The 27,500-nt window shown below is 44.3% G+C and overlaps 1 protein-coding gene across 1 annotated transcript in view; it reads right to left on the bottom strand.

Annotated features, from left to right (window-relative positions):
* Positions 1-27,500, bottom strand: part of otog (otogelin) — a 125,042-nt gene that overhangs the window by 90,223 nt on the left and 7,319 nt on the right. Inside the window, exons 7-13 of the mRNA XM_055898895.1 lie at positions 25,705-25,826; positions 6,164-6,372; positions 5,403-5,533; positions 3,105-3,211; positions 1,618-1,727; positions 1,195-1,320; positions 158-266 (exon numbers count right to left, since the gene is read on the bottom strand). Of these exons, the coding sequence (XP_055754870.1) occupies positions 158-266; positions 1,195-1,320; positions 1,618-1,727; positions 3,105-3,211; positions 5,403-5,533; positions 6,164-6,372; positions 25,705-25,826 (914 nt within the window). The remainder of the gene's footprint in view (positions 1-157; positions 267-1,194; positions 1,321-1,617; positions 1,728-3,104; positions 3,212-5,402; positions 5,534-6,163; positions 6,373-25,704; positions 25,827-27,500) is intronic.

The following is a 27,500-nucleotide window of genomic DNA, read 5'->3' as shown; positions in this document are numbered from 1 at the left end:
ATAGAGAGATTAAATCATAGAGAGATGATAGAGAGATGAGATGATAGAGAGATGAGATCATAGAGAGATGATAGAGAGATGAGATGATAGAGAGATTAAATCATAGAGAGATGATAGAGAGATTAAATCATAGAGAGATGATAGAGAGATGTCCTACCAGTTGTTACACTCCTCCTGAACGGTCTGTCCGGAGGGGTAGACCATGCCGTGGTATTCACAGGGACAGTCTGAGGCCTTCACACAACTTCCCTCCTCATAGATCAGGTCTGGGAGAGAGACATTCAGACAGAGAGAGGAATAGGAGACAGACAGAGAATTCAGTTGGTCTAGACATTGACAGATGGGTTGGAATATGGGTCTCTAATATGTCTAATTCAGGGAGAGAGGATATGGGGAGAGCGTGGAAGACAGATGGTTTGTAAAGGGTTAATAAGTCGATTTTACACTGTTAGAATTAACGTTTTAACTCGTTAATTGAAATTAACCAATTAGTTATAACTGTTTATTAATGATTCAGAAACTATCCACAAACAAATTACTAACAGTATAGAAACTACCCATAAACTCTTTCCAGACCCTTTATAAAGTATTATTTTATAAAGTATTATTTTATAAAGTATTTTTTTATAAAGTATTCTTTTATAAAGTATTCTTTTATAAAGTATTATGTTATAAAGTATTATTTTATAAAGTATTATTTTATAAAGTATTATTTTATAAAGTATTATGTTATAAAGTATTATTTTATAAAGTATTATTTTATAAAGTATTATGTTATAAAGTATTATTTTATAAAGTATTATTTTATAAAGTATTATGTTATAAAGTATTATTTTATAAAGTATTATTTCATAAATTATTCAAAATGCTAAATAAAGAGGGAGCGCTGCTTTGGAATCACGTATGAAGACAAAGAGAGGTGCTCATGGGAGAACGGGAAATAACAAACAAACAAAGTTTCGGCCGTGTAAAAGCATCATACTTCAAAAACAAACAAAAGGAGTCTCTCTTGTGGAAAAGTTAAAAAGCCTTTATTATTATTATTATTATTTTATTATTATTTCTTATATTATTTAAGCCTCTATTCCATATTCAAAAATTGGCCTCACAGGCCTCCTTCATGTCGCCGTACCTTTAATGTAAAGTATTACAAAGTAAAAAACAGTAACAGTAATCAACAACAATAAGTCTCACCATCTGGGCAGTAGCATCCGTCTAGACACTGCAGCTTGTTGTCGATACACATTCTGTCCACGTTACAGGACACAGGGCAGCAGGTGATGCACTCCTTATACTGCAGACCCGGAGGACACGGCATCGCTGAGGAACACAGGAAGTGACACCGTGAGACAGGATGGAACATCACAAGACAGGAAGTGACATCGCGGGACATGAAGTGACATCACGAGACAGGAAGTAATATTACACATGTTTGACATTAAATTTGTCTTGGGGTTTGTTTCGTGAAATTACATACCATGTGTGACTTGAAGGAATAATATTTATTGTGGGGGGGCAACAGGCCAACTGAAACAACATTTAATTATCTACACTAAAACAAGCTACAGTGGATCCTGCATGCGGGTATGGGTAAATAACGGTGTGAAGGGTACCTACCACACTGTGGTATGTGAGTCCTCCAGTCCTTCAGTGGGTGGTCGGCGTGGGCACAGGCCCGGGCATACTCCGTGAACACCTGGCATACCACATCACCGTTGGGACCCGACCTTCATTCAGGGCAAGATGAAACAGAATACAACTCTTTCACTGAACAGAAGCCAAAGAAAGGTCGGCAGAAACACAGGACGTTACACTGACGTTCAGAACACGTACAAAGCACTTACAAGTGTTTAGGGATGTAGAAGTATCCATTTGACTGTTTTCATCACGAACAAAAATGATTAAAAAACTGTTCCTAGTTGTAGTATTTGTAGACTAGTTATTACTTACAGACAGAGGTCGTTGGAGACTAGTTATTACTAACAGACAGAGGTCGTTGTAGACTAGTTATTACTAACAGACAGAGGTCATTGTAGACTAGTTATTACTAACAGACAGAGGTCATTGTAGACTAGTTATTACTAACAGACAGAGGTCGTTGTAGACTAGTTATTACTGACAGACAGAGGTCGTTGTAGACTAGTTATTACTAACAGACAGAGGTCATTGTAGACTAGTTATTACTAACAGACAGAGGTCATTGTAGACTAGTTATTACTAACAGACAGAGGTCATTGTAGACTAGTTATTACTAACAGACAGAGGTCGTTGTAGACTAGTTATTACTAACAGACAGAGGTCATTGTAGACTAGTTATTACTGACAGACAGAGGTCGTTGGAGACTAGTTATTACTAACAGACAGAGGTCGTTGGAGACTAGTTATTACTGACAGACAGAGGTTGTTGTAGACTAGTTATTACTGACAGACAGAGGTCGTTGGAGACTAGTTATTACTAACAGACAGGTTGTTGTAGACTAGTTATTACTGACAGACAGAGGTCGTTGGAGACTAGTTATTACTAACAGACAGAGGTCGTTGTAGACTAGTTATTACTGACAGACAGAGGTCGTTGTAGACAAGTTATTACTAATAGACAGAGGTCGTTGGAGACTAGTTATTACTAACAGACAGAGGTCGTTGGAGACTAGTTATTACTAACAGACAGAGGTCATTGTAGACTAGTTATTACTGACAGACAGAGGTCGTTGGAGACTAGTTATTACTAACAGACAGAGGTCGTTGTAGACTAGTTATTACTGACAGACAGAGGTCGTTGTAGACTAGTTATTACTAACAGACAGAGGTCGTTGTAGACTAGTTATTACTTACAGACAGAGGTCGTTGTAGACTAGTTATTACTAACAGACAGAGGTCGTTGTTGACTAGTTATTACTAACAGACAGAGGTCGTTGTAGACTAGTTATTACTAACAGACAGAGGTCGTTGTAGACTAGTTATTACTGACAGACAGAGGTCGTTGGAGACTAGTTATTACTAACAGACAGAGGTCGTTGTAGACTAGTTATTACTGACAGACAGAGGTCGTTGTAGACTAGTTATTACTAACAGACAGAGGTCGTTGTAGACTAGTTATTACTTACAGACAGAGGTCGTTGGAGCAGCTAGCCATGTAAGACAGAGGACTGACAAACTCATGACAGCCTGTAAAAGGTTCCTCCAGAAGCATTGCACACACCTCCTCCACTTTCTGTCATGGTGAAAACAAATTAAGCACAAGTTCCAAGGTTACCTCACACAAACCCAGGACAGGAAAATAATCACACAAACCCAGAACAGGAAATTAATCACACAAACCCAGAACAGAAAAATAATCACACAAACCCAGAACAGGAAAATAATCACACAAACCCAGAACAGGAAAATAATCACACTAACCCAGAACAGGAAATGAATCACACAAACCCAGAACAGGAAAATAATCACACAAACCCAGAACAGGAAATGAATCACACAAACCCAGAACAGGAAAATAATCACACAAACCCAGAACAGGAAATGAATCACACAAACCCAGAACAGGAAATGAATCACACAAACCCAGAACAGGAAATGAATCACACAAACCCAGAACAGGAAATGAATCACACAAACCCAGAACAGGAAATGAATCACACAAACCCAGAACAGGAAATGAATCACACAAACCCAGGACAGGAAATGAATCACACAAACCCAGAACAGGAAATGAATCACACAAACCCAGGACAGGAAATGAATCACACAAACCCAGAACAGGAAATGAATCACACAAACCCAGGACAGGAAATGAATCACACAAACCCAGAACAGGAAATGAATCACACAAACCCAGAACAGGAAATGAATCACACAAACCCAGAACAGGAAAATAAAGAACATACACAGAGTTCAAGTAGCTGTTTTGAGGGGAAGGAAATCTATAAAAGTGTGTAAGACTCAAAAATCGACTTTTTAAATAATTGTGGTCTCTCAGGTAGAGACTGAGAACCCCTGGTCCTAGCAGAGACTTGGCAGTTAGCAGCACCAGAGATGTCTCCTTAACACAACCACCACCTGTATGAGAGGGTTAAGGGTTATTCACCACCTGTATGAGAGGGTTAAGGGTTATTCACCACCTGTATGAGAGGGTTAAGGTCAGTTAGCAGCACCAGAGATGTCTCCTTAACACAACCACCACCTGTATGAGAGGGTTAAGGGTTATTCACCACCTGTATGAGAGGGTTAAGGTCAGTTAGCAGCACCAGAGATGTCTCCTTAACACAACCACCACCTGTATGAGAGGGTTAAGGTCAGGGTTATTCACCACCTGTATGTGAGGGTTAAGGGTTATTCACCACCTGTATGAGAGGGTTAAGGTCAGTTAGCAGCACCAGAGATGTCTCCTTAACACAACCACCACCTGTATGTGAGGGTTAAGGTCAGTTAGCAGCACCAGAGATGTCTCCTTAACACCACCACCACCTGTATGTGAGGGTTAAGGTCAGTTAGCAGCACCAGAGATGTCTCCTTAACACAACCACCACCTGTATGTGAGGGTTAAGGTCAGGGTTATTCACCACCTGTATGAGAGGGTTAAGGTCAGGGTTATTCACCACCTGTATGAGAGGGTTAAGGGTTATTCACCACCTGTATGTGAGGGTTAAGGGTTATTCACCACCTGTATGAGAGGGTTAAGGTCAGGGTTATTCACCACCTGTATGAGAGGGTTAAGGGTTATTCACCACCTGTATGTGAGGGTTAAGGGTTATTCACCACCTGTATGAGAGGGTTAAGGTCAGTTAGCAGCACCAGAGATGTCTCCTTAACACAACCACCACCTGTATGTGAGGGTTAAGGGTTATTCACCACCTGTATGTGAGGGTTAAGGGTTATTCACCACCTGTATGAGAGGGTTAAGGTCAGGGTTATTCACCACCTGTATGTGAGGGTTAAGGTCAGGGTTATTCACCACCTGTATGTGAGGGTTAAGGTCAGGGTTATTCACCACCTGTATGTGAGGGTTAAGGTCAGGGTTATTCACCACCTGTATGTGAGGGTTAAGGTCAGGGTTATTCACCACCTGTATGAGAGGGTTAAGGGTTATGCACCACCTGTATGAGAGGGTTAAGGGTTATTCACCACCTGTATGTGATGGTTAAGGTCAGGGTTATTCACCACCTGTATGTGAGGGTTAAGGGTTATTCACCACCTGTATGTGATGGTTAAGGTCAGGGTTATTCACCACCTGTATGTGAGGGTTAAGGTCAGGGTTATTCACCACCTGTATGTGAGGGTTAAGGTCAGGGTTACTCACCAGTAGTATGTGTGGGTCACGTGAGGCGCAGGGCGAGGGTCAGGGTTACTCACCAGTAGTATGTGTGGGTCACGTGAGGCGCAGGGCGAGGGTCAGGGTTACTCACCAGTAGTATGTGTGGGTCACGTGAGGCGCAGGGCGAGGGGAACATGGAGGGCACCATGGGACACCTGACCTGGTGAAGCTCCTCCTCCACCCAGCTGTTCCCAAACATGGACAGGTCCTCCGTCACCACACCTGTATGGGAAGACAGCAGAACGTTGCCACCATTACAGTACAATGCTTCAGTCCTCTCTTGCAAGATTTTGTTCCAGCCCTACCTCTAACACGCCTGATTGTAGCAGTAATGTGCTCTTCAGGGCTTTACAGACCTACAGCAGAGATGGAGCAAAAGCCTGCACTCCTATGAGCTTTCCAGAGGGAGTGGTGGCCCCTCTTTCTCTGTTCTTACCGTAGCTGGTCTTCAGGTCCTCCTCTACTGTCCTCTCTGTCTCTGTTCTTACCGTAGCTGGTCTTCAGTCCCTCCTCTACTGTCCTCTCTGTCTCTGTTCTTACCGTAGCTGGTCTTCAGGTCCTCCTCTACTGTCCTCTCTGTCTCTGTTCTTACCGTAGCTGGTCTTCAGGTCCTCCTCTACTGTCCTCTCTGTCTCTGTTCTTACCGTAGCTGGTCTTCAGTCCCTCCTCTACTGTCCTCTCTGTCTCTGTTCTTACCGTAGCTGGTCTTCAGGTCCTCCTCTACTGTCCTCTCTGTCTCTGTTCTTACCGTAGCTGGTCTTCAGGTCCTCCTCTACTGTCCTCTCTGTCTCTGTTCTTACCGTAGCTGGTCTTCAGGTCCTCCTCTACTGTCCTCTCTGTCTCTGTTCTTACCGTAGCTGGTCTTCAGGTCATCCTGTACGTCTGCGTTGAAGTTGCCGCACAGACCGCAGGTCCTGCCCACCCACTCTGGGCTCAGCTTGATGTAAACAGAGCCACTGTGTCCGTCCCAGGCCAGGGTGAAGCCATGTTGCTGGGTCACCAAGACATAGCGGGAGATCCTCTCCAGCTCCACTTCATGGATGTGGTGAGGCAGCTGAACACTGCATGGGGGGAGAAGGAGAGAAGGAGGAGAGGAGGATGGGAGGAGGAGAGGAGGAGGAGGGGAGGATGAGAGGAGGAGAGGAGGATGGGAGGAGGAGAGGAGGAGGAGGGGAGGATGAGAGGAGGAGAGGAGGACGGTAGAAGGAGAGAAGGATGGGAGGAGGAGAAGAGGACGGGACTAGGAGAGGAGAGGAGGAGAGGAGGACGGGAGGAAGAGAGAAGGAGGACGGGAGGAGTGGAGGAGAGGAGGACGGGAGGAGGAGAGAAGGATGGGAGGATGAGAGGAGGAGGAGAGAAGGAGGAGAGGAGGAGAGAAGGAGGACGGGAGGAGGATAAAAGGAGAGGAGGAGGAGAGGAGGAGGAGGAGAGGAGGATGGGAGGAGGTGGAGAGGAGAACGGGAGGAGGAGAGAAGGACGGGAGGAGGAGAGGAGGAGAGGAGGATGGGAGGAGGAGGAGAGGAGGACGGGAGGAGGAAACAACGAGAAGAGGAGGACGGGGGGAGGAGGAGAGGAGGACGGGACGAGGAGAGAAGGAAGAGAGGAGGATGGGAGGAGGAGAGAAGGAGGAGAGGAGAATGGGAGGAGGAGAGGAGGACGAGAGGAGGACGAGAGGAGGAGGAGAGGTCAAATCAGTCAACCAGGGTTCTCTAAGTGTGTACAGTCGTGGCCAAAAGTTTTGAGAATGACACAAATATTAATTTTCGCAAAGTTTGCTGCTTCAGTGTCTTTAGATATTTTTGTCATGAATACAGAATGGTACCAACACATCCTCCGAGAGCAGGATGGAATACTGAAGTATAATTTCAAGCATTTCATAAGTGTCAAAGGTTTTTATTGACAATTACATGAAGTTGATGCATAGACTAAATATTTGCAGTGTTGACCCTTCTTTTTCAAGACCTCTGTAATCGGCCCTGGCATGCTGTCAATTAACTTCTGAGCCACATCCTGACTGATGGCAGCCCATTCTTGCATAATCAATGCTTGGAGTTTGTCAGAATTTGTGGGTTGCAAGGTGCTCCATCATGCTGGAAAAGGCATTGTTCATCACCAAACTGTTCCTGGATGGTTGGGAGAAGTTGCTCTCGGAGGATGTGTTGGTACCATTCTGTATTCATGGCTGTGTTCTTAGGCAAAGTTGTGAGTGAGCCCACTCCGTTGGCTGAGAAGCAACCCCACACATGAATGGTCTCAGGATGCTTTACTGTTGGCATGACACAGGACTGATGGTAGCGCTCACCTTGTCTTCTCCGGACAAGCTTTTTCCGGATGCCCCAAACAATCGGAAAAGGGATTCATCAGAGAAAATGACTTTACCCCAGTCCTCAGCAGTCCAATCCCTGTACCTTTTGCAGAATATCAGTCTGTCCCTGATGTTTATCCTGGAGAAAAGTGGCTTCTTTGCTGACCTTCTTGACAGCAGGCCATCCTCCAAAAGTCTTTGCCTCACTGTGCATGCAGATGCACTCACACCTGCCTGCTGCCATTCCTGAGCAAGCTTTGTACTGGTGGTGCCCCGATCCCGCAGCTGAATCAACTTTAGGAGACGTTCCTGGCGCTTTCTGGACTTTCTTGGGTGCCCTGAAGCCTTCTTCACAACCATTGAACCGCTCTCCTTGAAGTTCTTGATGATCCGATCAATGGTTGATTTAGGTGCATTCTTACTGGCAGCAATATCCTTGCCTGTGAAGCCCTTTTTGTGCAAAGCAATGATGACGGCACGTGTTTCCTTGCAGGTAACCATGGCTGACAGAGGAAGAACAATGATTCCAATCACCACCCTCTTTTTGAAGCTTCCAGTCTGTTGTTCGAACTCAATCAGCATGACAGAGTGATCTCCAGCCTTGTCCTCGTCAACACTCACACCTGTTGTGGCAGGGCTGAAATGTAGTGGAAACATTTTGGGGGGGATTCAGTTAATTTGCATGGCAAAGAGGGACTTTGCAATTAATTGCAATTCATCTGATCACTCTTCATAACATTCTGGAGTATATGCAAATTGCCATCATACAAACTGAGGCAGCAGACTTTGTGAAAATAATATTTGTGTCATTCTCAAAACTTTCATTCACTCTTTTTCTGGACCTCAATTAGTTGAGATAGACCAGGAGTTGGACACCTGAAAGCCTGCACACCCAGTACCTCTCTTCCAGTTCGAGTCAAGACCAAGACAGGGGGGCGAGGGGTCCGAGACCAAGACCGGGGGGCGAGGGGTCCGAGACCAAGTTGTCACCGTTTCTGTTCGATTTGATTGTTGTTTCCTTTGGTTACCGCTGGAGGGCACCCGTACCTTGTTTTCTAGTTTCCAGGGTTACCCTGATCATTACTGATTGGTTTCACCTGTGGTTAATTACATTCTCTGTGCACCTGGTTGCCTTGCTAACTAGGTTCCTCTGTTGGCCTGTATCGTTGCTTAGGTTTCATGTTTTGTTCAGTGTACTCTTGTACTGTTGCCTTGTTTTCTGTCAAGACTTCAGGTAAATGTTCTGGATTTACCTTTACCTCTGCTCGCTGTGTTTCTCAGCGCCTGGGTCTGAGTTCAGACTAGCATTAAGACTGAGACCAGAACAGTGAAAGTCCAATTCAAAACCACGGTTGGTCTTCAAATGGGTCAAATCACCATAATAACAAGACATGTCCAGTATTTCTGTGTTCGTATTTCAGAAGAACAAATGGATTCTTTAGATATTCAGAATGGTGATGAATTGGATGCTGAGGACAAACAGAGAGACACTCTACACATAATCACTAACCCACTCATTTGATTTGATTTGAAACAGGTCTATAACAGATAAAAAAAAGATTTAAGTATGTTTGAACTTCCGCCGGTCTCCCCTTTACTAAATAGAGCTTTGAAACAACGTCCCCCACTCTAATCTACCAGCAAATCAAGGACATTCTGACCACCGCCACAAAGTTTGAGGATATTTTTCAACAAAAGTAAAGGACAGTAATGTTACGAGTAAAGTAGAAAGCCCAGACAGGTTTCAATAGTCGATAAGATATTGTGTCATGAAAGGAATGTGGATATTTGGCGAAGCGGTTTAATGGACCAACTGAATGAGAGCTGGTAAATATTAGATTTTCACTCCGCTGGGCCCGGTTGGACTCGGCAAGAAATTACGAGACCTCATTGTCCGAGACCGAGTCAAGATCGAGTAAAAACACAGAGACAAGACCTCAATATGTTGTCTGGAGACCAGACTCACTATAACACTGAGTTATATAGACACAACGAGACCAGACTCACTACAACACTGAGTTATATAGACACAACGAGACCAGACCTCAATATGTTGTCTGGAGACCAGACTCACTACAACACTGAGTTATAGAGACACAACGAGACCAGACTCACTACAACACTGAGTTATAGAGACACAACGAGACCAGACTCACTACAACACTGAGTTATAGAGACACAACGGGACCAGACTCACTACAACACTGAGTTATAGAGACACAACGAGACCAGACCTCAATATGTTGTCTGGAGACCAGACTCACTACAACACTGAGTTATAGAGACACAACGAGACCAGACTCACTACAACACTGAGTTATAGAGACACAACGAGACCAGACTCACTACAACACTGAGTTATAGAGACACAACGAGACCAGACTCACTACAACACTGAGTTATAGAGACACAACGAGACCAGACTCACTACAACACTGAGTTATAGAGACACAACGAGACCAGACTCACTACAACACTGAGTTATAGAGACACAACGAGACCAGACTCACTACAACACTGAGTTATAGAGACACAACGAGACCAGACTCACTACAACACTGAGTTATATAGACACAACGGGACCAGACTCACTACAACACTGAGTTATAGAGACACAACGAGACCAGACTCACTACAACACTGAGTTATAGAGACACAACGGGACCAGACTCACTACAACACTGAGTTATAGAGACACAACGAGACCAGACTCACTACAACACTGAGTTATAGAGACACAACGAGACCAGACCTCAATATGTTGTCTGGAGACCAGACTCACTACAACACTGAGTTATATAGACACAACGAGACCAGACTCACTACAACACTGAGTTATATAGACACAACGAGACCAGACTCACTACAACACTGAGTTATAGAGACACAACGAGACCAGACTCACTACAACACTGAGTTATAGATACACAACGAGACCAGACTCACTACAACACTGAGTTATAGAGACACAACGGGACCAGACTCACTACAACACTGAGTTATATAGACACAACGAGACCAGACTCACTACAACACTGAGTTATAGAGACACAACGAGACCAGACTCACTACAACACTGAGTTATAGAGACACAACGGGACCAGACTCACTACAACACTGAGTTATATAGACACAACGAGACCAGACTCACTACAACACTGAGTTATAGAGACACAACGGGACCAGACTCACTACAACACTGAGTTATATAGACACAACGAGACCAGACTCACTACAACACTGAGTTATAGAGACACAACGAGACCAGACTCACTACAACACTGAGTTATATAGACACAACGGGACCAGACTCACTACAACACTGAGTTATAGAGACACAACGAGACCAGACTCACTACAACACTGAGTTATATAGACACAACGAGACCAGACTCACTACAAGACTGAGTTATAGAGACACAACGAGACCAGACTCACTACAACACTGAGTTATATAGACACAACGAGACCAGACTCACTACAACACTGAGTTATAGAGACACAACGAGACCAGACCTCAATATGTTGTCTGGAGACCAGACTCACTACAACACTGAGTTATAGAGACACAACGAGACCAGACTCACTACAACACTGAGTTATAGAGACACAACGAGACCAGACTCACTACAACACTGAGTTTTAGAGACACAACGAGACCAGACTCACTACAACACTGAGTTATATAGACACAACGAGACCAGACTCACCACAACACTGAGTTATAGAGACACAACGGGACCAGACTCACTACAACACTGAGTTATAGAGACACAACGAGACCAGACCTCAATATGTTGTCTGGAGACCAGACTCACTACAACACTGAGTTATATAGACACAACGAGACCAGACTCACTACAACACTGAGTTATAGAGACACAACGAGACCAGACTCACTACAACACTGAGTTATAGAGACACAACGGGACCAGACTCACTACAACACTGAGTTATAGAGACACAACGGGACCAGACTCACTACAACACTGAGTTATAGAGACACAAAGGGACCAGACCTCAATATGTTGTCTGGAGACCAGACTCACTACAACACTGAGTTATAGAGACACAACGAGACCAGACTCACTACAACACTGAGTTATAGAGACACAACGGGACCAGACTCACTACAACACTGAGTTATAGAGACACAACGGGACCAGACTCACTACAACACTGAGTTATAGAGACACAACGAGACCAGACTCACTACAACACTGAGTTATAGAGACACAACGAGACCAGACTCACTACAACACTGAGTTATAGAGACACAACGAGACCAGACTCACTACAACACTGAGTTATAGAGAAACAACGAGACCAGACTCACTACGACACTGAGTTATAGAGACACAACGGGACCAGACTCACTACAACACTGAGTTATAGAGACACAACGAGACCAGACTCACTTCAACACTGAGTTATAGAGACACAACGAGACCAGACCTCAATATGTTGTCTGGAGACCAGACTCACTACAACACTGAGTTATATAGACACAACGAGACCAGACTCACTACAACACTGAGTTATATAGACACAACGAGACCAGACTCACTACAACACTGAGTTATAGAGACACAACGGGACCAGACTCACTACAACACTGAGTTATAAGGACACAACGAGACCACACTCACTACAACACTGAGTTATAGAGACACAACGAGACCAGACTCACTACAACACTGAGTTATAGAGACACAACGAGACCAGACTCACTACAACACTGAGTTATAGAGACACAACGAGACCAGACTCACTACAACACTAAGTTTTAGAGACACAACGAGACCAGACTCACTACAACACTGAGTTATATAGACACAACGAGACCAGACTCACTACAACACTGAGTTATATAGACACAACGAGACCAGACTCACTACAACACTGAGTTATAGAGACACAACGGGACCAGACTCACTACAACACTGAGTTATAGAGACACAACGAGACCAGACCTCAATATGTTGTCTGGAGACCAGACTCACTACAACACTGAGTTATAGAGACACAACGAGACCAGACCTCAATATGTTGTCTGGAGACCAGACTCACTACAACACTGAGTTATATAGACACAACGAGACCAGACTCACTACAACACTGAGTTATAGAGACACAACGAGACCAGACTCACTACAACACTGAGTTATAGAGACACAACGGGACCAGACTCACTACAACACTGAGTTATAGAGACACAACGGGACCAGACTCACTACAACACTGAGTTATAGAGACACAAAGGGACCAGACCTCAATATGTTGTCTGGAGACCAGACTCACTACAACACTGAGTTATAGAGACACAACGAGACCAGACTCACTACAACACTGAGTTATAGAGACACAACGGGACCAGACTCACTACAACACTGAGTTATAGAGACACAACGGGACCAGACTCACTACAACACTGAGTTATAGAGACACAACGAGACCAGACTCACTACAACACTGAGTTATAGAGACACAACGAGACCAGACTCACTACAACACTGAGTTATAGAGACACAACGAGACCAGACTCACTACAACACTGAGTTATAGAGACACAACGAGACCAGACTCACTACGACACTGAGTTATAGAGACACAACGGGACCAGACTCACTACAACACTGAGTTATAGAGACACAACGAGACCAGACTCACTACAACACTGAGTTATAGAGACACAACGAGACCAGGCCTCAATATGTTGTCTGGAGACCAGACTCACTACAACACTGAGTTATATAGACACAACGAGACCAGACTCACTACAACACTGAGTTATATAGACACAACGAGACCAGACTCACTACAACACTGAGTTATAGAGACACAACGGGACCAGACTCACTACAACACTGAGTTATAGAGACACAACGAGACCAGACTCACTACAACACTGAGTTATATAGACACAACGGGACCAGACTCACTACAACACTGAGTTATAGAGACACAATGGGACCAGACTCACTACAACACTGAGTTATAAGGACACAACGAGACCAGACTCACTACAACACTGAGTTATAGAGACACAACGAGACCAGACTCACTACAACACTGAGTTATAGAGACACAACGAGACCAGACTCACTACAACACTGAGTTATAGAGACACAACGGGACCAGTCTCACTACAACACTGAGTTATATAGACACAACGAGACCAGACTCACTACAACACTGAGTTATAGAGACACAACGAGACCAGACTCACTACAACACTGAGTTATAGAGACACAACGGGACCAGACTCACTACAACACTGAGTTATATAGACACAACGAGACCAGACTCACTACAACACTGAGTTATAGAGACACAACGGGACCAGACTCACTACAACACTGAGTTATATAGACACAACGAGACCAGACTCACTACAACACTGAGTTATAGAGACACAACGAGACCAGACTCACTACAACACTGAGTTATATAGACACAACGGGACCAGACTCACTACAACACTGAGTTATATAGACACAACGAGACCAGACTCACTACAACACTGAGTTATAGAGACACAACGAGACCAGACTCACTACAACACTGAGTTATAGAGACACAACGAGACCAGACTCACTACAACACTGAGTTATAGAGACACAACGGGACCAGACTCACTACAACACTGAGTTATATAGACACAACGAGACCAGACTCACTACAACACTGAGTTATAGAGACACAACGAGACCAGACTCACTACAACACTGAGTTATAGAGACACAACGAGACCAGACTCACTACAACACTGAGTTATAGAGACACAACGAGACCAGACTCACTACAACACTGAGTTTTAGAGACACAACGAGACCAGACTCACTACAACACTGAGTTATATAGACACAACGAGACCAGACTCACTACAACACTGAGTTATATAGACACAACGAGACCAGACTCACTACAACACTGAGTTATAGAGACACAACGGGACCAGACTCACTACAACACTGAGTTATAGAGACACAACGAGACCAGACCTCAATATGTTGTCTGGAGACCAGACTCACTACAACACTGAGTTATATAGACACAACGAGACCAGACTCACTACAACACTGAGTTATAGAGACACAACGAGACCAGACTCACTACAACACTGAGTTATAGAGACACAACGGGACCAGACTCACTACAACACTGAGTTATAGAGACACAACGGGACCAGACTCACTACAACACTGAGTTATAGAGACACAAAGGGACCAGACCTCAATATGTTGTCTGGAGACCAGACTCACTACAACACTGAGTTATAGAGACACAACGAGACCAGACTCACTACAACACTGAGTTATAGAGACACAACGGGACCAGACTCACTACAACACTGAGTTATAGAGACACAACGAGACCAGACTCACTACAACACTGAGTTATAGAGACACAACGAGACCAGACTCACTACGACACTGAGTTATAGAGACACAACGGGACCAGACTCACTACAACACTGAGTTATAGAGACACAACGAGACCAGACTCACTACAACACTGAGTTATATAGACACAACGAGACCAGACTCACTACAACACTGAGTTATAGAGACACAACGAGACCAGACTCACTACAACACTGAGTTATAGATACACAACGAGACCAGACTCACTACAACACTGAGTTATAGAGACACAACGGGACCAGACTCACTACAACACTGAGTTATAGAGACACAACGAGACCAGACTCACTACAACACTGAGTTATAGAGACACAACGAGACCAGACTCACTACAACACTGAGTTATAGAGACACAACGGGACCAGACTCACTACAACACTGAGTTATATAGACACAACGAGACCAGACTCACTACAACACTGAGTTATAGAGACACAACGGGACCAGACTCACTACAACACTGAGTTATATAGACACAACGAGACCAGACTCACTACAACACTGAGTTATAGAGACACAACGAGACCAGACTCACTACAACACTGAGTTATATAGACACAACGGGACCAGACTCACTACAACACTGAGTTATATAGACACAACGAGACCAGACTCACTACAACACTGAGTTATAGAGACACAACGAGACCAGACTCACTACAACACTGAGTTATATAGACACAACGAGACCAGACTCACTACAACACTGAGTTATAGAGACACAACGAGACCAGACTCACTACAACACTGAGTTATATAGACACAACGAGACCAGACTCACTACAACACTGAGTTATAGAGACACAACGAGACCAGACCTCAATATGTTGTCTGGAGACCAGACTCACTACAACACTGAGTTATAGAGGCACAACGAGACCAGACTCACTACAACACTGAGTTATAGAGACACAACGAGACCAGACTCACTACAACACTGAGTTTTAGAGACACAACGAGACCAGACTCACTACAACACTGAGTTATATAGACACAACGAGACCAGACTCACTACAACACTGAGTTATATAGACACAACGAGACCAGACTCAATACAACACTGAGTTATAGAGACACAACGGGACCAGACTCACTACAACACTGAGTTATAGAGACACAACGAGACCAGACCTCAATATGTTGTCTGGAGACCAGACTCACTACAACACTGAGTTATAGAGACACAACGAGACCAGACTCACTACGACACTGAGTTATAGAGACACAACGGGACCAGACTCACTACAACACTGAGTTATAGAGACACAACGAGACCAGACTCACTACAACACTGAGTTATAGAGACACAACGAGACCAGACCTCAATATGTTGTCTGGAGACCAGACTCACTACAACACTGAGTTATATAGACACAACGAGACCAGACTCACTACAACACTGAGTTATATAGACACAACGAGACCAGACTCACTACAACACTGAGTTATAGAGACACAACGGGACCAGACTCACTACAACACTGAGTTATAAGGACACAACGAGACCAGACTCACTACAACACTGAGTTATAGAGACACAACGAGACCAGACTCACTACAACACTGAGTTATAGAGACACAACGAGACCAGACTCACTACAACACTGAGTTATATAGACACAACGAGACCAGACTCACTACAACACTGAGTTATAGAGACACAACGAGACCAGACTCACTACAACGCTGAGTTATATAGACACAACGGGACCAGACTCACTACAACACTGAGTTATATAGACACAACGAGACCAGACTCACTACAACACTGAGTTATAGAGACACAACGAGACCAGACTCACTACAACACTGAGTTATAGAGACACAACGAGACCAGACTCACTACAACACTGAGATTTAGAGACACAACGAGACCAGACTCACTACAACACTGAGTTATATAGACACAACGAGACCAGACTCACTACAACACTGAGTTATATAGACACAACGAGACCAGACTCACTACAACACTGAGTTATAGAGACACAACGGGACCAGACTCACTACAACACTGAGTTATAGAGACACAACGAGACCAGACCTCAATATGTTGTCTGGAGACCAGACTCACTACAACACTGAGTTATAGAGACACAACGAGACCAGACCTCAATATGTTGTCTGGAGACCAGACTCACTACAACACTGAGTTATATAGACACAACGAGACCAGACTCACTACAACACTGAGTTATAGAGACACAACGAGACCAGACTCACTACAACACTGAGTTATAGAGACACAACGGGACCAGACTCACTACAACACTGAGTTATAGAGACACAACGGGACCAGACTCACTACAACACTGAGTTATAGAGACACAAAGGGACCAGACCTCAATATGTTGTCTGGAGACCAGACTCACTACAACACTGAGTTATAGAGACACAACGAGACCAGACTCACTACAACACTGAGTTATAGAGACACAACGGGACCAGACTCACTACAACACTGAGTTATAGAGACACAACGAGACCAGACTCACTACAACACTGAGTTATAGAGACACAACGAGACCAGACTCACTACGACACTGAGTTATAGAGACACAACGGGACCAGACTCACTACAACACTGAGTTATAGAGACACAACGAGACCAGACTCACTACAACACTGAGTTATAGAGACACAACGGGACCAGACTCACTACAACACTGAGTTATAGAGACACAACGAGACCAGACTCACTACAACACTGAGTTATAGAGACACAACGAGACCAGACCTCAATATGTTGTCTGGAGACCAGACTCACTACAACACTGAGTTATATAGACACAACGAGACCAGACTCACTACAACACTGAGTTATATAGACACAACGAGACCAGACTCACTACAACACTGAGTTATAGAGACACAACGAGACCAGACTCACTACAACACTGAGTTATAGATACACAACGAGACCAGACTCACTACAACACTGAGTTATAGAGACACAACGGGACCAGACTCACTACAACACTGAGTTATATAGACACAACGAGACCAGACTCACTACAACACTGAGTTATAGAGACACAACGAGACCAGACTCACTACAACACTGAGTTATAGAGACACAACGGGACCAGACTCACTACAACACTGAGTTATATAGACACAACGAGACCAGACTCACTACAACACTGAGTTATAGAGACACAACGGGACCAGACTCACTACAACACTGAGTTATATAGACACAACGAGACCAGACTCACTACAACACTGAGTTATAGAGACACAACGAGACCAGACTCACTACAACACTGAGTTATATAGACACAACGGGACCAGACTCACTACAACACTGAGTTATATAGACACAACGAGACCAGACTCACTACAACACTGAGTTATAGAGACACAACGAGACCAGACTCACTACAACACTGAGTTATATAGACACAACGAGACCAGACTCACTACAACACCGAGTTATAGAGACACAACGAGACCAGACTCACTACAACACTGAGTTATATAGACACAACGAGACCAGACTCACTACAACACTGAGTTATATAGACACAACGAGACCAGACTCACTACAACACTGAGTTATAGAGACACAACGAGACCAGACCTCAATATGTTGTCTGGAGACCAGACTCACTACAACACTGAGTTATAGAGACACAACGAGACCAGACTCACTACAACACTGAGTTATAGAGACACAACGAGACCAGACTCACTACAACACTGAGTTTTAGAGACACAACGAGACCAGACTCACTACAACACTGAGTTATATAGACACAACGAGACCAGACTCACTACAACACTGAGTTATATAGACACAACGAGACCAGACTCAATACAACACTGAGTTATAGAGACACAACGGGACCAGACTCACTACAACACTGAGTTATAGAGACACAACGAGACCAGACCTCAATATGTTGTCTGGAGACCAGACTCACTACAACACTGAGTTATATAGACACAACGAGACCAGACTCACTACAACACTGAGTTATAGAGACACAACGAGACCAGACTCACTACAACACTGAGTTATAGAGACACAACGGGACCAGACTCACTACAACACTGAGTTATAGAGACACAACGGGACCAGACTCACTACAACACTGAGTTATAGAGACACAAAGGGACCAGACCTCAATATGTTGTCTGGAGACCAGACTCACTACAACACTGAATTATAGAGACACAACGAGACCAGACTCACTACAACACTGAGTTATAGAGACACAACGGGACCAGACTCACTACAACACTGAGTTATAGAGACACAACGGGACCAGACTCACTAAAACACTGAGTTATAGAGACACAACGAGACCAGACTCACTACAACACTGAGTTATAGAGACACAACGAGACCAGACTCACTACAACACTGAGTTATAGAGACACAACGAGACCAGACTCACTACAACACTGAGTTATAGAGACACAACGAGACCAGACTCACTACGACACTGAGTTATAGAGACACAACGGGACCAGACTCACTACAACACTGAGTTATAGAGACACAACGAGACCAGACTCACTACAACACTGAGTTATAGAGACACAACGAGACCAGACCTCAATATGTTGTCTGGAGACCAGACTCACTACAACACTGAGTTATATAGACACAACGAGACCAGACTCACTACAACACTGAGTTATATAGACACAACGAGACCAGACTCACTACAACACTAAGTTATAGAGACACAACGGGACCAGACTCACTACAACACTGAGTTATAAGGACACAACGAGACCAGACTCACTACAACACTGAGTTATAGAGACACAACGAGACCAGACTCACTACAACACTGAGTTATAGAGACACAACGAGACCAGACTCACTACAACACTGAGTTATAGAGACACAACGGGACCAGACTCACTACAACACCGAGTTATATAGACACAACGAGTCCAGACTCACTACAACACTGAGTTATAAGGACACAACGAGACCAGACTCACTACAACACTGAGTTATAGAGACACAACGGGACCAGACTCACTACAACACTGAGTTATATAGACACAACGAGACCAGACTCACTACAACACTGAGTTATAGAGACACAACGGGACCAGACTCACTACAACACTGAGTTATATAGACACAACGAGACCAGACTCACTACAACACTGAGTTATAGAGACACAACGAGACCAGACTCACTACAACACTGAGTTATAGAGACACAACGGGACCAGACTCACTACAACACTGAGTTATATAGACACAACGAGACCAGACTCACTACAACACTGAGTTATAGAGACACAACGAGACCAGACTCACTACAACACTGAGTTATATAGACACAACGAGACCAGACTCACTACAACACTGAGTTATAGAGACACAACGAGACCAGACTCACTACAACACTGAGTTATAGAGACACAACGAGACCAGACTCACTACAACACTGAGTTTTAGAGACACAACGAGACCAGACTCACTACAACACTGAGTTATATAGACACAACGAGACCAGACTCACTACAACACTGAGTTATATAGACACAACGAGACCAGACTCACTACAACACTGAGTTATAGAGACACAACGGGACCAGACTCACTACAACACTGAGTTATAGAGACACAACGAGACCAGACCTCAATATGTTGTCTGGAGACCAGACTCACTACAACACTGAGTTATAGAGACACAACGAGACCAGACCTCAATATGTTGTCTGGAGACCAGACTCACTACAACACTGAGTTATATAGACACAACGAGACCAGACTCACTACAACACTGAGTTATAGAGACACAACGAGACCAGACTCACTACAACACTGAGTTATAGAGACACAACGGGACCAGACTCACTACAACACTGAGTTATAGAGACACAACGGGACCAGACTCACTACAACACTGAGTTATAGAGACACAAAGGGACCAGACCTCAATATGTTGTCTGGCGACCAGACTCACTACAACACTGAGTTATAGAGACACAACGAGACCAGACTCACTACAACACTGAGTTATAGAGACACAACGGGACCAGACTCACTACAACACTGAGTTATAGAGACACAACGGGACCAGACTCACTACAACACTGAGTTATAGAGACACAACGAGACCAGACTAACTACAACACTGAGTTATAGAGACACAACGAGACCAGACTCACTACAACACTGAGTTATAGAGACACAACGAGACCAGACTCACTACAACACTGAGTTATAGAGACACAACGAGACCAGACTCACTACGACACTGAGTTATAGAGACACAACGGGACCAGACTCACTACAACACTGAGTTATAGAGACACAACGAGACCAGACTCACTACAACACTGAGTTATAGAGACACAACGAGACCAGACCTCAATATGTTGTCTGGAGACCAGACTCACTACAACACTGAGTTATATAGACACAACGAGACCAGACTCACTACAACACTGAGTTATATAGACACAACGAGACCAGACTCACTACAACACTGAGTTATAGAGACACAACGGGACCAGACTCACTACAACACTGAGTTATAAGGACACAACGAGACCAGACTCACTACAACACTGAGTTATAGAGACACAACGAGACCAGACTCACTACAACACTGAGTTATAGAGACACAACAAGACCAGACTCACTACAACACTGAGTTATAGAGACACAACGGGACCAGACTCACTACAACACTGAGTTATATAGACACAACGAGACCAGACTCACTACAACACTGAGTTATAGAGACACAACGAGACCAGACTCACTACAACACTGAGTTATAGAGACACAACGGGACCAGACTCACTACAACACTGAGTTATATAGACACAACGAGACCAGACTCACTACAACACTGAGTTATAGAGACACAACGGGACCAGACTCACTATAACACTGAGTTATATAGACACAACGAGACCAGACTCACTACAACACTGAGTTATAGAGACACAACGAGACCAGACTCACTACAACACTGAGTTATATAGACACAACGGGACCAGACTCACTACAACACTGAGTTATATAGACACAACGAGACCAGACTCACTACAACACTGAGTTATAGAGACACAACGAGACCAGACTCACTACAACACTGAGTTATATAGACACAACGAGACCAGACTCACTACAACACTGAGTTATAGAGACACAACGAGACCAGACTCACTACAACACTGAGTTATAGAGACACAACGAGACCAGACTCACTAGAACACTGAGTTTTAGAGACACAACGAGACCAGACTCACTACAACACTGAGTTATATAGACACAACGAGACCAGACCTCAATAAGTTGTCTGGAGACCAGACTCACTACAACACTGAGTTATATAGACACAACGAGACCAGACTCACTACAACACTGAGTTATAGAGACACAACGAGACCAGACTCACTACAACACTGAGTTATAGAGACACAACGAGACCAGACTCACTACAACACTGAGTTATAGAGACACAACGAGACCAGACTCACTACAACACTGAGTTATATAGACACAACGGGACCAGACTCACTACAACACTGAGTTATATAGACACAACGAGACCAGACTCACTACAACACTGAGTTATAGAGACACAACGAGACCAGACTCACTACAACACTGAGTTATATAGACACAACGAGACCAGACTCACTACAACACTGAGTTATAGAGACACAACGAGACCAGACTCACTACAACACTGAGTTATAGAGACACAACGAGACCAGACTCACTACAACACTGAGTTTTAGAGACACAACGAGACCAGACTCACTACAACACTGAGTTATATAGACACAACGAGACCAGACTCACTACAACACTGAGTTATATAGACACAACGAGACCAGACTCACTACAACACTGAGTTATAGAGACACAACGGGACCAGACTCACTACAACACTGAGTTATAGAGACACAACGAGACCAGACCTCAATATGTTGTCTGGAGACCAGACTCACTACAACACTGAGTTATAGAGACACAACGAGACCAGACCTCAATATGTTGTCTGGAGACCAGACTCACTACAACACTGAGTTATATAGACACAACGAGACCAGACTCACTACAACACTGAGTTATATAGACACAACGAGACCAGACTCACTACAACACTGAGTTATAGAGACACAACGGGACCAGACTCACTACAACACTGAGTTATAAGGACACAACGAGACCAGACTCACTACAACACTGAGTTATAGAGACACAACGAGACCAGACTCACTACAACACTGAGTTATAGAGACACAACAAGACCAGACTCACTACAACACTGAGTTATAGAGACACAACGGGACCAGACTCACTACAACACTGAGTTATATAGACACAACGAGACCAGACTCACTACAACACTGAGTTATAGAGACACAACGAGACCAGACTCACTACAACACTGAGTTATAGAGACACAACGGGACCAGACTCACTACAACACTGAGTTATATAGACACAACGAGACCAGACTCACTACAACACTGAGTTATAGAGACACAACGGGACCAGACTCACTATAACACTGAGTTATATAGACACAACGAGACCAGACTCACTACAACACTGAGTTATAGAGACACAACGAGACCAGACTCACTACAACACTGAGTTATATAGACACAACGGGACCAGACTCACTACAACACTGAGTTATATAGACACAACGAGACCAGACTCACTACAACACTGAGTTATAGAGACACAACGAGACCAGACTCACTACAACACTGAGTTATAGAGACACAACGAGACCAGACTCACTACAACACTGAGTTATAGAGACACAACGAGACCAGACTCACTAGAACACTGAGTTTCAGAGACACAACGAGACCAGACTCACTACAACACTGAGTTATATAGACACAACGAGACCAGACCTCAATAAGTTGTCTGGAGACCAGACTCACTACAACACTGAGTTATATAGACACAACGAGACCAGACTCACTACAACACTGAGTTATAGAGACACAACGAGACCAGACTCACTACAACACTGAGTTATAGAGACACAACGAGACCAGACTCACTACAACACTGAGTTATAGAGACACAACGAGACCAGACTCACTACAACACTGAGTTATAGAGACACAACGAGACCAGACTCACTACAACACTGAGTTATAGAGACACAACGGGACCAGACTCACTACAACACTGAGTTATAGAGACACAACGAGACCAGACTCACTACAACACTGAGTTATAGAGACACAACGAGACCAGACCTCAATATCATGTCTGGAGACCAGACTCACTACAACACTGAGTTATATAGACACAACGAGACCAGACTCACTACAACACTGAGTTATATAGACACAACGAGACCAGACTCACTACAACACTGAGTTATAGAGACACAACGGGACCAGACTCACTACAACACTGAGTTATATAGATACAACGAGACCAGACTCACTACAACACTGAGTTATAGAGACACAACGAGACCAGACTCACTACAACACTGAGTTATAGAGACACAACGAGACCAGACTCACTACAACACTGAGTTATAGAGACACAACGGGACCAGACTCACTACAACACTGAGTTATATAGACACAACGAGACCAGACTCACTACAACACTGAGTTATAGAGACACAACGGGACCAGACTCACTACAACACTGAGTTATATAGATACAACGAGACCAGACTCACTACAACACTGAGTTATAGAGACACAACGAGACCAGACTCACTACAACACTGAGTTATAGAGACACAACGAGACCAGACTCACTACAACACTGAGTTATAGAGACACAACGGGACCAGACTCACTACAACACTGAGTTATAGAGACACAACGAGACCAGACTCACTACAACACTGAGTTATAGAGACACAACGAGACCAGACTCACTACAACACTGAGTTATATAGACACAACGAGACCAGACTCACTACAACACTGAGTTATAGAGACACAACGGGACCAGACTCACTACAACACTGAGTTATATAGATACAACGAGACCAGACTCACTACAACACTGAGTTATAGAGACACAACGAGACCAGACTCACTACAACACTGAGTTATAGAGACACAACGAGACCAGACTCACTACAACACTGAGTTATAGAGACACAACGGGACCAGACTCACTACAACACTGAGTTATAGAGACACAACGAGACCAGACTCACTACAACACTGAGTTATAGAGACACAATGAGACCAGACTCACTACAACACTGAGTTATAGAGACACAACGAGACCAGACTCACTACAACACTGAGTTATAGAGACACAACGAGACCAGACTCACTACAACACTGAGTTATAGAGACACAACGGGACCAGACTCACTACAACACTGAGTTATAGAGACACAACGAGACCAGACTCACTACAACACTGAGTTATAGAGACACAACGGGACCAGACTCACTACAACACTGAGTTATAGAGACACAACGAGACCAGACTCACTACAACACTGAGTTATAGAGACACAACGAGACCAGACTCACTACAACACTGAGTTATAGAGACACAACGAGACCAGACTCACTACAACACTGAGTTATAGAGACACAACGAGACCAGACTCACTACAGCTCTTATTTTACATCTGCTTATAAACTATTTATTAAACAGACCTGTAATCAATCAACCAATCAATCAGTCGATCAAATCAATGGATTACCTCTGTCCCTTGAAGGTGACTTTGGACCTGTGCAGCCTGATCTCTCCTTCCCAGGGCAGGAAGAGACTGACTGAGCGCGTGCAGGAGTAGGGAGACGAGCGGCAGTCTGGGTCATTGTGGACCTGGAAAATCAACAGAATAGACTATTTGTTCATTTATTAAACATTTTAGTTAGTTAGTTAAAAATAATAACAAATAAGTAAATACAATCAATAAATACAGAGACATTTAGATCAATGACATTGCTACACAAAACATGAACCGAGAAACAAGTGACCAGAGCAAACAAGACCAACAGCCCCCCCCCCCCCCCCCCTCCACCCGATCCCCCCACAACACCCCCCCCCACCCACCCACAGAACTCCCCCCCCACCCGATTCCCCCTCACCCCCCACCCACAGAACTCACCCCCACCCGATCCCCCCACAACATCCCTAGGACTTCACCCCCCCACCCACAGGACTCCCCCACTCGTTGTTTGACAGATAGGTCTAATGTAGTGTCCTAACTTAACTAGAAAACAGATGGTGAACATGGTACATTCCTACCCTTGATGTCAGTGAGACAGGGTGACAGCACAACTCCAGAAACCCCCAGGACATTCCCAAATCTAATGAACAAAATGTGCCAGGAGCCCCCCTGATGGCACAGTGAGCAATTTGGGGATTGTCTAGCTTTCATCTTGAATGGTTAGTGTGGGGTGCAGTTAAATTCTCCGGGGTTGCTCGATTGAGTTCATATGTTGGACCAAACTCTGGTCCAACAGGTCACAGTACTACACACGGAGAGTTCTGGTAGTAGTTCTGGGTAGTTCTGGTCCAACAGGTCACAGTACTACGCACGGAGAGGTCTCTCTTCCATGAGGCACTGGGAAGGGATTGGTTTAGTAGTCATTTTAATTAAGCAGCAGATAATTGAATTTCGAGACCGGTCCCTGTTTACTACTAAGAATAAATAATGAGTGTATTGGATGGATAGACCGTTGTGGCCCCCAGGGGACTCCATATACACACAAAACAGAACGTAAATAATGAGTGGATTGGATGGATAGACCGTTGTGGCCCCCCAGGGGACTCCATATACACACAAAACAGAACGTAAATAATGAGTGGATTGGATGGATAGACCGTTGTGGCCCCTCCCCCAGGGGGACTCCATATACACACAAAACAGAACGTAACTAGTAGTCAAAGGAAAAGGGAAGTTCCAGGTAAAGTTGTTTCTTATTCTAGTTTTCTCCTGGAGCGACTTCCTCTCGGTTACTCAGCTTTGTTTCAGGAACAAAGTCAAGGTTTGTTGCGGACGGTTGAGATGCATTGTGGGTAATTGCAGTAGCCTACCGGTAATTGACATAAATTAGTCCAGTAATGAGACGGATTTCAGTTAATCTTCAGAGCAAATATTACCCTGAGGCCAAGACTGTACTCTCCTACTCTGAGACTGTACTGAGAACCGACAACCCTTAGAAACACTGGGAGATGAAGAGCAGCTCAGGGAAATGGAAACACTGGGAGATGAAGAGCAGCTCAGGGAAATGGTAACACTGGGAGATGAAGAACAGCTCAGGGAAATGGTAACACTGGGAGATGAAGAGCAGCTCAGGGAAATGGTAACACTGGGAGATGAAGAGCAGCTCTGGGAAATGGTAACACTGGGAGATGAAGAGCAGCTCAGGGAAATGGTAACACTGGGAGATGAAGAGCAGCTCAGGGAAATGGTAACACTGGGAGATGAAGAGCAGCTCAGGGAAATGGTAACACTGGGAGATGAAGAGCAGCTCAGGGAAATGGTAACAC

This window comes from Salvelinus fontinalis, chromosome 35, assembly GCF_029448725.1.
Source record: "Salvelinus fontinalis isolate EN_2023a chromosome 35, ASM2944872v1, whole genome shotgun sequence".
Classification (NCBI taxonomy): Eukaryota; Metazoa; Chordata; class Actinopteri; order Salmoniformes; family Salmonidae; genus Salvelinus; species Salvelinus fontinalis.
Note: the sequence above shows the minus strand (reverse complement) of the source record. Positions and strands in the feature narration are given on the sequence as shown.